The 14976-nt window shown below is 37.8% G+C and overlaps 1 protein-coding gene across 1 annotated transcript in view; it reads left to right on the top strand.

Annotated features, from left to right (window-relative positions):
* Positions 1-14976, top strand: part of LOC101741471 (klaroid protein) — a 42998-nt gene that overhangs the window by 10244 nt on the left and 17778 nt on the right. The window contains exons 3-5 of the mRNA XM_004921900.5: positions 6107-6219; positions 12407-12562; positions 13961-14165. Of these exons, the coding sequence (XP_004921957.2) occupies positions 6107-6219; positions 12407-12562; positions 13961-14165 (474 nt within the window). The remainder of the gene's footprint in view (positions 1-6106; positions 6220-12406; positions 12563-13960; positions 14166-14976) is intronic.

Below are 14976 nucleotides of genomic sequence, written 5' to 3'. Positions count from 1 at the left end.
ATCGCTAATTGTCATCGAATTCCGTCTTTACATATAATACATACATACATATTACATATAATTGTCTTCGTTATCCATCTAATTTGTAAAGTCATCGGCACATGAAGAAGAAAAAAGCGCATTCACGAAATACTTACGCCGATTAAACTTAAGAATTCAATCAACTTCAATAGCAACGGAAAATATTGTTACATGCATTCTTAAACTGACACGACCTCTGGATTGATAATCGCGAATGATACCACAGGGAATCGAGGGTGATGAAATTTAACCATTTAATGAATTAAACAGAGTGTAATGTGATCCATCAAAAGGACTACCCTTTGCGTTTAATGCCTCATATGTTTCTAACGTTCTCAGGGATTCAATGTACGAAAAAAAAACGCTAAAATTTAGGTCCCCTAACTGTCGTCAATTTTCACAAATACAATGGAACGTATACACGTTATAAAGGTTTTTCTAGAAGCAGGTTTGGGGACCCCGGTCACCGTACTCGTCGAACTCGAAAGAGGTCGACGTGCAACCTAACCTATGCATCAGCCCGCTGAGTTTCTCGCCGGATCTTCTCAGCGGGTCGCGATTCCGATCCGGTAGTAGATTCATTCGCGAAGCAATTGCTCTTGAGTTGTTAGGTCTCCTTCGGAGGCGCTCGGGCAGTTGTTAGCAAATCCCACCCCTCCTGGCTGAGCCTTTGCTCGCCCACCTGTCCTGGTGAAACTGGAAAGGCCTTCGGGCCACCAGTAATCTTTCAATCACAAAAAAAAAGGTTTTTTTAAACGTCGCTGACGTAGGCTTCTTAAAGCTCAATTGTAAAACTATTAAATTTTGCTTAGCTTTTAAACTCTCGAAAGTGATTCAGTAACGATGTGTTTCAGTACTGTACTGAATTCGAACTGTGAAACTGTGAATTTTGTTACACGGTACAGTTCAAGCTATTTCTAGTATGTGCTGACTTTGTTGAGGGTAGGAATAGATTCTTCCGGTGCGTGTGTTCCGTAGCAGAAACAAAGTACCTGTGTTGTTGCTAGTTCTTCTACACTTGTTATTCCTTTTAATTAGGGCTACTAGCGGAGGGTAGATACGATTTTTTTATATCTATACATATAAATAAAATTGGAGTGTGTTTGTAATATTGAAATAGCCTCTTTTTACTACATGCATATGAATATTTTACAACATTTTTTACAATTTTTGTCTGTCTGTCTGTCTGTCTGTCTGTATATCTGTCTGTTTGTTCCGGCTAATCTCTGGAACGGCTGGACCGATTTTGACGGGACTTTCACTGATAGTCGGCTGAAGATATAAGGAGTAACTCAGACTACTTTTTTAGACTAGCTTCGCCCCGCGGCATCATCCGCTGTTATTGTCGTACCGCGCGCAACATAGCGGGACTCACCTATCAATAATAAAATTTAATGTTTCCGAAGCGAAGCGAGGGTGGGTCGGTAGTCTAACTTAAAAGGAAGAATCTCTTTAAGTTGAATGTTGCGTATCGCAGTTTTTGTGGCCCGAACTCCTAATGTCATAGACCTACACACAGAGGATGAATCATACGATTCTAAGTTACGCTCCTTCATGCTTCCGTTAACACTGAACGTTTCGAATGTTCGGAAACTGAATTTTTTGTTGTTGCCCTGTTGTTGCCAATGATGTCATTGATGACGAAGTTTTTATCGCTTCTTATAAATAATGTTTTATAAGAAGAAGCATGTCGTCATGTGATTAAAATACTTATTGGTTCATTTCGACTGCTTTAATTAATTGCACGTTTGTTTTAATAATTATATAAATGTTATCGATAAGAGAGACTTTCGCGTCTATTTCTATTAATTGTTAGGTTACAGGAACCCATACACATAAAAATGTTAATGTTGCCAATGTTGGCAACACTACCAACACAAGAGTAGTTTTTTTTTTGTGCATGAGGTTGGCAACATGTTCGCGCTCTTGTTGTGACTACAGAAAACGGAATAAACGTGCGCCTCTAAAAAGTTCTACTTTTATTATAAAAGCCAAGGACAAAAACCTCAGGACGACAAATATAGGTTAGCCAGCCAAACATTTTAAGACAGATGGCGTTGGGTTTGTTTTTTTTTCTCTACCAAATCGTTGGTAGCTTAAGGCGCTATTCCAAGTTACGCGGATCGGTAGGTGAGCTCACGGTCTCAACCTGGGAGAATTACTAACACTGGCCCTACGAAGAGCAGTGCTACGTTGAATCGACTATCGGATCGGAATCGCAACCGACTGAGAAGATGTGGCGAGAAACTCAGTGGGTTGGTTTGTATTATAGTAATGATGATTGTTCCATCCTTCAAACTGGAATGCATGCCTGCTTCAGAACTGGGCCCGATGATGGTACCTACCCGCTCGGACGGCCTCATGATTCTTAGCAATAAAGCTTTTTTACTGCTGCTAGGCAGCTTTTTTTGTATGACTTTTGTAACACGATTATTAATTCTTCCTGGTAGCTACTTACCTAGCATAATTAGTATCTGATAGAGCAGAAGTTAGTAAATTGACTCAGACAGAACCCCTCGAACTTCGTGGCCTCCAGCTTTTAGGTATTTTGTTTTTTTTTTATTACTTAGATGTGGTAGATAGGAAAAAAAGCCTTATTCATGTTGTGGCGTGTAGCGTCACCGACAGAAAATCACAGCTACATTGTTATTCTATAAAACTCATTCAAAAACAAAATTTCATTTAAAATAAGTTCTTAGTTATGACATAATTTTCGCGCCAATCTTGTCTTGTGTTTAAGAGGTCGTTGACCTTGATACTATGATAAGCCTGTTGCAGGAACGCGGAAGAAACTGACATTGCGCAATCTATGTCGACACAAACGAAAGGATCGGAGATTAAAACAAGGAGATTTAAGATATACCGTGATTTATTGTATATTTATTTATTAGGTTGTATTCAAGTAGCAGGCAAAGTTAGAAGCACTGTTACTTAAATCATTGTCAACTAACCAATGATTAACAAATCAGTATGATTTTGAAGAATGAGTGCCTACGTTAGGAAAAACTTCTAAAAAAAAAAACAAAAACTATAGTGGCACATAGCTCTCGCATGATCTCTGCCACAAAATAGGTTCAGAAGGCCAGCTTCGTACGACGTGCAAAAAAAAACTTGCAGCGTATTTACCATTATCATTTAGTGGGACATTTCTGCTCTCTAAAGACGGCGTTTAAATGATCTTTAAATAAAATAAAAATGTTATCAGTTCTGTACCCCTTACTAAACTATACGAGTTTGTTTTCGTTTCTTTATCACCCCTTTCGAACATATGATAAGGGATCCGATCGCTGATACATAATGTTTTCAATTGAAAAACAAATATAATTTAGATGTCAGCCCTAGCGCTATGGTCGAGCTTATGTATTTAAAATCAAGGCCGGCCGGAGTCGACCTTCTGCACCTACTCTATTATGTGCCGCTGTACCACGAATGTATGTTGAATTCTTTATTAAATTATCCATGGATTTTTAATCAAGATTAACACATTATGTTATCGCCGGATCTTCTCAGTTGGTCGCGTTTCCGATCCGGTAGATTCTGCGAAGCACTGCTCTTGCTAGGCTTAGTATTAGCAAATTCTCTCAGGTGGAACCCGTGAGCTCACCTACCCGTCCACGAGAAACTGAAATAGCCCATAGGAGACCAGCGAATAGGTAGGGAAAAAACCACGGTATTTGTATTGTCTTCTAGAAGGCATATCCTTTCTGAGACCGAAATAGGTAATAAACGAAAATCCAATATTTGTTATGTGTTTTTTTTTTATTTTTTTTATTGCTCAGATGGGTGGACGAGCTCACAGCCCACCTGGTGTTAATTGGTTACTGATGCCCATAGACACCTACAACACGTAAATGGCCACCCACCCACCATGAGTTCTAAGGTCTCAGTATAGTTACAAGTAGGTATAGTATCATTAAAGTTGGTTAAAAGCATGAAGGCCTCGAACCTTCTTTGCTTGTGAATTCATATTCGGATTGTAATTTACGTAAGCCTTAATTCGTTTTCTTTTTGTCAAACTATCAACCTATTCAGGCTATTTGATAGTCAGAGTTTTCATTTCAGAACAAGTTTTTTTTTATCACCAAAAAAGTACAGGGTGCGCGATTTAAATTGACACAATTTTTTTTGTTACATTTTTTTAATTATTCTGATAACACGTTACGTCTTGAAAAAAATACCCTTTGAAGTGCTTATTCTGTAAAAACGAATAATACTCCTGTTTTGCAACTGCATGTTTCTAATGTGAAATAAATATGTAATTTTAGAATCGCTTTTATTAAAAAAAAATATATATATATATATATATATGTAGTATGTATTACTTTTTTTTGTTTTCTACTTTAATGATTGCCATAATCGCTCATAAGATATCTATGGGCTCACGCGTACACCAATATTGTAATTTTCGGATCTCTTTTTAGTATTAGAAAAAAATATTTAATAAAATATGTATTACGTTTTTTTGTTTTCTATTTTAATGATTGCCATAATCGCTCATAAGATATAAATTATCTATGGGCTCACGCGCACACCGTAGGTCAGTTGATAAGATTGCTTCGATAATAACTTCGTTAATTTACTTCACACCAATGAATGCTCAGTTGCACTAGAAACTAATGACTAGATAGTTGAAGCTATAAGTTAATTTAATCTGTAGTGTGATAATATATTATTTGTTTAAGTGAAATAATACTATATACGACGATCTATAAGAATGTAAATGTTCTCTTGGTAAGCGTAACCCTTTAGAAATACGACTGAATTAGCATTTTTAAATAGTTCATAACTGTCCTAATAATGTTTTTAGTGAAGGATTCCGTGGAAATGTTCGCTCGGAAAATTAAAAATTAACCAAAAAAAATTGTTGAAATTTTCACAGGAAGACGTTATCCGTTAGTATATTGATAATATTGATGAGCGGTTCTCAAATTTTCGTTTATATATGAGGGACCCGTAACACTGCTTATCAAATTATTCTTAAAATAATGTATGATGATGATTATGTATGAATGAATAAGTAAGATTATAAATTATTAATATGTGATAAGGTAGATTTCTGAAATTGGTATCTACTTCAATTGTATATGTTTCAAAGGTATTTTAAGTATATTTTATATGTAAATTGCTTATTCTTAATTGATGTGTAAAGAAGCAAAATTTCTCTTTTTATTTTTATTATTATATTATAATACATTGTGTATTAATTGTTTGTATATTTACGGAGATATGTATGTGTATATGTATGTGTACATATATGTATATGTATTTCACTGAAATGGTACACCGCGCGTAGTTCGTTTCCGAATGATTCTTGTCCACCTGATGGTTGTCTGGAAGAGATCGCTCTTAGCGATAAGACCGCCAATTGTACTTTTTTATGTTTAATGTATCGCACCGTTTATTTGTTTTTTAGTGTACAATAAATAATACTCTCTCTCTCTCTCTCTAAGATTAAGATAGCATGGTGACATTGACGGAATACCATAGCTTGAAGACTGATAATATTATGCAAACGTAATACGAATATACGTAACAAAACGCACAAATTTCAGTAATAACATAACTATGTACGTTCAAATCAAGATCTCCACCCAATAAGTCACTCCTCCATGTGTTAATTGCCATTTTAGCCCCGTAAGCACTACAAAAAGAATGCCGCAGTGCGTTGGACTAAAATATACAGGACAAGTAATAAAGCTTGTAATTGTCAACGTAAATCTGTGCTCGAAGCAGTAATAGTCAAGACGGCTGTTATAAAATATTTTTACTGGTGGTAGGACGTCTTGTGAGTCCGCGCGGATAGGTACCACCGCCCTGCTTATTTCCGCCGTGAAGCAGTAATGCGTTTCGGTTTGAAGCGCGGGGCAGCCGTTGTAACTATACTGAGATCTTAGAACTTATATCTCAAGGTGGGTGGCGCATTTACGTTGTAGATGTCCATGGGTCCAGTAACCACTTAACATCAGGTGGGCTGTGAGCTCGTCCAACCATCTAAGCAATAAAAAATAAAATAAAAATTGCACATAATTATAATGATTTCCTATTAGGTGATAGTCAAGCTTTAAATTAAAATGTTTGTTCACAGAACGAGATCAATAGTCAATATGAACGGGTGTCAACAAGTTCGCAGCGGTACAGTACCTTCGCTGACGTCACGCTCAGCCCGGTACACGCGGCGTACAGTGCCTCATTAGATAGGTGAGAAAATACAGTGCAGACCTTAATATAACGAACCTCAATATAACGAACCTCAATATAACGACGTCCTCAATATAACGATCCTCAATATAACGAACTTCAATATAACGAACCTCAATATAACGAACCTCAATATAACGAACCTCAATATAACGAACCTCAATATAACGAACCTCAATATAACGAACCGCAATATAATGAACCTCAGTATAACGAACATCAATATAACGACGTTCTCGATTTAACAAATGTTTCGTTATCCCCTTGATTTTTCCATAAGAGTCAATGTAAAATATACCTTTTACGTTGCGAAGATTTCTTGCGAGCAATCTCTTTATAACGAATTTTCAACTATCAAAAAAATTGTAGTTAACGAATTATTTGCCTCTAGTTAACGAATTTTGTCAACCCAAAACCTTTATATAACGTTCCCACCGATATGACCCTAAATTCTATAGTATGTGAATCAGTCTCGATAGGTTTCAGAAAAATTGTTACCTACATAATTGTTTTTAAATAGAAAATACATACAGTAACTTAATAAAAATGTGTTATCATTTAATAGTAGAAGTTGTTCGCAATAACAAAATGAGTTCGTAATGTTGAGGTGAATAAAACTATAGGTATTTTTTAACCCCGTTATAACAATTGGTAGACTTCTGGTGGTGATGGTGGAAGACCATCTTGTATCGCAGTAATACTAAAAATATGTGATTAAAATCAGTCCCTTTGGATCAGTAAGGTGTTGACAAAAGCCTACGGAGGAAAAGTATAAAAAGACATTCACTCCGGAACCACGGATCCCCGTTTAGCACGGTCAAAATAAAGAGCAACAGTAAAGGGGCCTACTACTAGGAAGGGATCTTACAATATGTACCCAATGTTGGGCCCTCAGAGTTACCACTAAACGTCAAAATCAACACCACGTCATAGCCTCAATTTTTGTATTGCAAAATTATAATACTTTTGTGGTAAGGCTATGACGATTTAACAGTTCACGTTAAGGTCTACTGTTAAGACGGTTTATTTACAAAATAATTACTAATTATTAATTGTAGCTGCCCTAAATATTATTTGGTATTTTTTTCCGTGAAAAAAAAACCCACTAACAAATCATATCTCCCTTGTGAAATTTATGTTTCAGTAAATAATTCGGTAAATACTATCATTTGATTTCATGCCAGACTGAGAGCGCACTATCTTGTACAGTGACGTCAACGTTCAAGAAAACCATATTATAAATACGCGTAAACAAATTCGATAACAGAACTCACCTTCCGAGAAAGGGACCACGAAAAAACTTTAACTTAAAAGAACTCTTACTCGATTTAAAATTTTTATCAAAACGATATCCTTGATTGCGTGTGTATTGCATATGAATGGAGGGACCCAACAAGCACAGTCCCGACTCGCTTTTGGCAACAACCAAGGCAATGGCCTAAGATTCCTTAAATGGCCTTAGGTTCCGATAGATGGCCACTCGGAAACAGTCAAATAGCACGTGAGCAATTGTCTCTCTCGTCTGTAAACCCAACCCAGCACAGATAACAATCACAACGCTATTTCTCTTTATTTTTAACACGCCTTTAGGTATGTATGTATATATTATTTATTATTATTATATTCGTATATTGTGTTTCTCGAAATACTTAAGATATCTCGGTATAATGAAGATCACGGGCCTATGCCAAGTGAGCTTCATTTTCTACTTGGAGAATGTTTAAGTCTTCCTGCATGAATTGACGGACTATACGGCATGTGTTTAATATTGCGGCTTTTTGCATGGTCATGTACGCGTTTTCTGCTATGTCTAATATTTTTAAAGATTGGAGTAGGTGTTTAGGTATAACGCCTGTACTGGATTATTATTATTATTATCGAATCCCGCCAAGGAAAGATATTTGTATGATAAATATAAATGTATTTTCCAGGGTTATGGATGTATATTAAATATATGTATGTGTATAATAAAAATCTTACATTTATTTCCGTTATCTGGTACCTGTAACACAAGTTCTTTACGAACTTATCACGGAACTAGTTAACGTGGCGTGATTGTTAGTAAATATTTATTTATTTATTTATTATAGTGATTAGTGCGAACCGGAATCTTCGAATGTCATTTTCACAGACTTAAAAACGTCTGATTAATTTGAAAACTTGCACTCGCTTCAAAGACTTACTAGGCTGCACTAAAAGTATCGGGAATGGAATATTTCCACTGTTCCTGTCATATTAAAATCTTTTTAATTGAAAACTCCTTGGTTTTAAAAACGAATACCATTTATTTATTTAAAAAAAAAAAAAGTGTGTGTGTCCGCTCCGACGCACGACTGGAGTTTACTGGATATAAAAAATTAAACGAAACAATACGAGAAATAGTTCTATATTACGACAACACGATACACTACAGATTATTAACAAATTAACGAGACACAAAACAAACGACTAACAAATATATGAAAATACAATAATGAGAGAAACGCGCGATCAGTACGAGGCTTTGTGGCGGACTGCCGGCGCAGCAGCCCGGCGTCACCTGCGATAACGCGGCCGCGCGTTGGCTCCTGATTGGCGCGCGCACGCATCACGCAATCAGGAGCCAATCAGGCGCATAACGCATTTCGTGTGACATGCTAGTACGATTTTGGTCCCCATAATTTTCATACCCCGGGCCTATATATGTAAATCGATTCTTAAGGAGTAAACTCCAAAAAGATTCTCGGTCTTGTCACGAGGTTTTGTCAAACTTGTTTAGTCGTTGAGAAAATGGAATTGACTCGAGAAAATTCAAGAGCGATGATTTATTATGACTTTCGAAGTGGCTTAACACAAAAACAGTGTGTTGACCGGATGATTTCTGCATTTGGTGATGAAGCCCCATCCAAAACTACAATTTATCGCTGGTTTGCTGAGTTTCAACGTGGACGTGTCAAGCTCAGTGATGATCCCCGTCAAGGTCGTCCAAAAACTGCAGTCACCCAAGAAAACGTTAATGCTGTGCGTAAGCTGATTGAGGAAGATCGACATGTGACATACCGCGAAATTCAGGCAACTTTAGACATTGGCATGAGTCAAATACAAATAATCTTGCATGAACAATTAGGTTTAAAAAAGTTGTATTCCCGACGGATACCGCATTCGCTCTGTGAAGAGCAAAAAGCGGCTCGAATTACTTGGTGCGTCAGAACTCTCGAAAGATTCCACGCAGAATCCTCAAATGCTGTATACAACATTGTATCAGGTGACGAATCCTGGATATACGCGTACGAACCCGAAACAAAAAACCAGTCACGAGTTTGGGTGTTCGAAAATGAGTTAAAGCCAACAAAAATTGTTCGTTCACGGAGTGTTGCAAAAAAAATGATGGCCACGTTTGTCTCCAAAACCGGCCATGTTACGACTATTCCTCTTGAGGGACAAAGAACGGTTAATGCAGAATGGTATGCTAGCATTTGTTTGCCACAGGTCGTTTCTGAACTCCGTAAAGAGAACTGCAACCGCCGCATCATCCTCCATCACGACAATGCGAGTTCTCACACCGCGCACAGAACAAAAGAGTTTTTAGAGCAAGAAAACATAGAATTATTAGACCATACGCCGTACAGCCCCGACCTAAGCCCTAATGATTTCTATACTTTCCCTAAAATAACGAATAAATTGCGTGGACAGAGATTTTCATCACCTGAAGAAGCTGTGGACGCCTACAAAACGGCAATTTTGGAGACCCCAACTTCCGAATGGAATGGTTGCTTCAATGATTGGTTCCATCATATGGAAAAATGTGTCAAATTTCGCGGAGAATACTTCGAAAAGCAATAAATACATTTTTAAATAGTAATGTTGTGTCACTTCGTTAATTCCCGAAATTTTCAGTGCCGCCCTCGTATGACAATAGAATAATTTTGTAACTTCGCTGCAATATCTTGACCAGCATTATTAGGGTACACAAAACAATTTATGATGAAATTAATTGTCGTTTCGGTTTGATATTTACGCATTATTTGCCGAATTGCATCATCCGTGTTCACACACAATCGGGCCCAATCAAAATCTCGTCCATCGCTTGCATCGCTTGTTACGAAGGGCTAGACGAGCGAATTAACACATAAACACAGCCCACTCAGTTTCTCGCCGGATCATCTCAGTGGGTCGTGTTTTGGATCCGGTGGTAGATTCTGCGAAGCACTGCTCTTGCTAGGGTCAGTGTTAGCATCACTCCGGTTTGAGCCTCGTGAGCTCACCTACTAGTTAAGATTACGCTGAAATAGCCTCTCAAGGCTATCAGCTTAGGTAGGAAAAAAAAAGAAGCGTTGATTGATTCTCAGCTTGCTTTTTACGTTATTTTAATAGCTAGTAGTAGTATACAATAAAACGTTAAAATCTAACGGTAGACAGCGGCTTGGCTCTGGCTCTGCCCCTGGCATTGCTGAAGTCCATGGGCGACGGTAACCACTCACCATCAGGTGGGCCGTACGCTCGTCTGCCTGTAAAGTAAAAAAAAAACATTGGAAACACTTTTCGCACTGTTACGAAAGAAACTTAAGTCGTTAGCACAGTTGGAGTCGATCCAATATTTTTACACAATATTTAGCCTGATATATCTATCGAGGTGAATTCTTCGTGTAGTAATTTAATTGTGCTTCACAATGTGATTATGAAACGACGTCATTAATCGAATATGCAATTTCGAAAAGGGCACATGTCTGAAAATGTAAAATGTTTAGGAAATGAAAAAAAAACTAATTATTTTCTAAAGCAGTGTAAAATTTAAAATATTAATTTTTGAGATATATTTTATTGTTAATTAGCATCTGAAAATAACTTATTTTTTATTAATTTTTTTATTTTTTATTGCTAGATGAGTGGACGAGCTCACGGCCCACCTGGTGTTAAGTGGTTACTGGAGCCCATAGACATCCACAACGTAAATGCGCCACCCACCTTGAGATATAAGTTCTAAGGTCTCAGTTTAGATATAACACTTATAACGGCTGCCCCACCCTTCAAACCGAAACGCATAACTGCTTCACGGCAGAAATAGGCAGGGCGGTGCTACCCACCCGCGCGGACTCCCAAGAGGTCCTACTACCAGTAATAAAATACTTAGCTTAGACTAAGGTTAGTTTAGTTATAATCAAACAAAATGTCAGGACCTCAACATACTTACTATTACTTATTTCTCTCTGCAAGAAATGTAAATGCGTAAACATGGCGTAAACTTATTTTTTTTTAAATAAAATTGAGAGTATTTACCAAAATATGTAAATATCGATAGATAACACCTTAGTGGTCCGTGACTGTAAACTGTAAACAATTCGAAATGTCGATAATCATAAAACGAAGATAATACGCGCGAAATTGGACCGTAAATATAGTTTTAGTTTTGTCTACGACTCGCGAATATAGGCCTATATTATTATTAATATACGCCACTAAAAAACTCTATACTGTAATCTAAACAAATGTATGTTTCTCTGTATGTTCGTTCACTATATTTTCAGAAACTATTCGTCCATCCGATTGGGTTGAAAATTTGCACAATTGTTGTCACTTCAAGAACCGCTTGTGTCTTAATACCGTCGCCGCTGGATAGATAGCGTGTGATGAATAGTTCAAACAAATTGATGTTTTTTATGTGCTTAACGATAGACACTCTGAAGCAAGGCGGGGTTTCAGTAGATTAATAAACGCTAGAAAGCTATGATGAAACCTAAAAAAGTAACTTCACCGCAGCTCTCTCCATAAATGTCTATCTATTCTAATATAAGAAAAACAAAATAAGACAATACACATATTCACTGAAAACCCAACGTAAGCTCGTCTTCTCATCATCAAATCATTCGGTGTCTATATATAATGGGTCATCGTTTGTCCGGTCATAGGTCATCTTAGTTTGCGTCTGGTGTACGCACAGATAACCCCATAGGTCATCCTAATTTGGAGGCTATCTGTGGCTCTGTCAGTATAATAGTAATGGCATCTCAGACAAGTAGTTTTTTGAACTTGAATAAGTACACCGGCAACATGTTAGATATTGCCTTTAGAGAGGGGAACGATAAGATCACATTCTAACCAAAAGTCAATAATAAAACTAATAAAACTTTTTTGGTAAGACTAAGTCCTATTTATTTCGATTTAAGTACTTTTTTTTATTTCATTCAAATTGATTTTTGATATCGTCAAGGTCATCCCGCATCGGCAGCCCGACTTACAGCGTATGCTCAACGGACAGCTCGTTTGCGGAGCAAGCTCTAGCCGACACTAGCACTCTGCTAGACCGGGATCCCAACGGCGAGCATTTGCCGTCCAGACTTTACAAGATGGCCGGCGAGTATTGGAAGTAAGTGTACCCGAGAAACCAGCGCGTCTCAACAATCCTAATGTTTGAGTATTTTCATGTTCGACCTTAATTTGATTTACACACGATATATCATTAATGATAATAAGAACATTGGTAGTAAGATTTATAATACCTATTATAATTTTTAAGTTTGGCAATAATGAAACAGTAACGTCAAAAATGTGTGTGGGTAAAGACAAAAAAAAAATGACAACTGTAATATTTAAATTAACTCAGTAACTTTAAAAATATCAATTTTTTTATTTCGAAAATAGTATAGGAATTTTTTTTATTTATAAATAAAATGAACAACTTAATGGCGATTATGGAGGTGGAAACAGTTGAAGAAGTTTTGACAGTAAGGTACTAAATTGTTTTTTCTATTCGACTTCAAACTATCAATGAACACTAAATACAAATTCTCGTTCTACAAAAGCCTTAAATATTGTCATTTTAACCTTAATCGTTTGTATAAGCAGTAAGCACTCGGCGAATTCGGTCCAGTTTTGAAAAAAATGTATTCACACTTCTCTAATTGTCCACTCTCAGGAGACTACGTAAAATTAAATGTCCGTCACACAAGTGTACGTTTGGCATTTATAGAAATAAACTTCCACACGCGAACGGCGACAAAGCCGAGGACATACCACGGAATTAGCCCATAGTATAAGTGTGGAACATCACTACAGAATCAAGTGATAGAATGGACTAGATTTTAGTGTTTTTTTTTCTATATAAATGTATATGTAAAAAGCGTAACGCAAAAGACCTCGTTTTTTTGTACTGAAGTATAAATTTCAACTGTCTGCGGTTCACACGAGAGGTGGATGCATGTTGTGTCATGTTGGCGGTCTGTGCGTGTATTAAATTATACTGGTATTATCATGTTATAGTTTATATGCCACAATACTTGATCTATCTTGTTTGTTGTTGGGGTGAATATTTTTCATTGGGCCATATGTGATTATTTGTGAGTGCATTGATATCGTAACGTAAATGCCGCCAGTCGCATTAAGTCATAAGTCGGGTTATTGCTGCTTTGCTTCGCTATGACCCCCATGCTTAAAAGTTTGGCCTGCTTGATTTCTACTAATTAACCTTTATACCCGAAAATGGAGGGGTAGGGGCGATGATTTTTTTTAATCAATTAGGCTTCACTGCATAGTATACAACAAAGTCGCTTTCTCTGTCCCTATATCCCTATGTATGCTTAAATCTGTAAAACTACGCAACGGATTTTGATGCGGTTTTTTTTAATAGATAGAGTGATTGAAGAGGAAGGTTTATATGCATAATAACATCCATTAAATAGTGGAGAAATCAATAATAAATTACAGTTTCCGAAGCGAAGCGAGGGCGGGTCGCTAGTAAAGTAATAATGGTGCTTGTTATTCACAGCAAATACCCCAAAACGGACTACACGTACTCGCCTTTGTCGAAGGACCGCGTGGAGCTCGCTCCGGGACAGGTGGCCATGCCGAATATGTCCCGGCGGTCGCTCTCCCAGTTCCGCATACAGGGACCGAACACCAGCCCCGACGAGGTGGACCGGCTGTCCGCTACGAGCGCGTGGACAGCCACCACGGTCAGGAAACGATATACCGTGAGTGTTTTAGCGTTATGACGCTTTACAATTTTTTTTTATTGCTTTGTTGGGGGGACGAATTTTTTTTTTATTGCTTAGATGCGGTGGACGAGCTTACAGCCCACCTGGTGTAGTGGTTACTAAGTTCTAAAATCTCAGTATAGTTACAACGGCTGCTCTACCCTTCAGAAAGAAACGCATTACTGTTTCACCGCGGAAATAGGCAGGGCGTTGGTAAACTCACGGCCTACCTGGTGTTGAGTAGTTGCCGGAGCTCATAGACATCTGTAACGTAAATGCCGCCATCCACCTTGAGACATGAGTTCTAAGGTTTCAATTGTAACAGTACAACGGCTGCCCCGCCCTTCAAGCCGAAACGCGTTACTGCTTCACGGCAGAAACAGGCAGGGTAGTGGTACCTACCCGTATGGACTCACAAGACGTCCTACCACTGCTGTACGACAGAAATAAGCAAAAATCCTTACACATGCGAAATATAAAAAACACATGGGGTGTTTTTACATGACTAGTAAACTGGTCAAAAAACTTCAGTTCTTGACGTGTCAATCTGTGGCGGGTAACCATGATATTTGACAGATGCCTGAATCTCGCTTACGACATTTTCAACATAAGCTTGTTCCGAACAACATTACCTAACCTACACATCAGCCCGCTGAGTTTCTCGCTGGATCTTCTCAGCGGATCGCGATTCTGATCCGGTATTAGATTCATTCGCGAAGCAGCTATTCTTGAGTCGTTAGGTCTCCTTTGGAGGCGCTCGGGTAGCTGTTAGCTAATCCCACCCTTCCTGGCTGAGGCCCTTGCTCGC

This window comes from Bombyx mori, chromosome 17 (assembly GCF_030269925.1).
Source record: "Bombyx mori chromosome 17, ASM3026992v2".
NCBI classification, from domain to species: domain Eukaryota; kingdom Metazoa; phylum Arthropoda; class Insecta; order Lepidoptera; family Bombycidae; genus Bombyx; species Bombyx mori.
The sequence above is the reverse complement of the archived record's forward strand: the minus strand, read 5'-3'. Positions and strand labels throughout refer to the sequence as shown.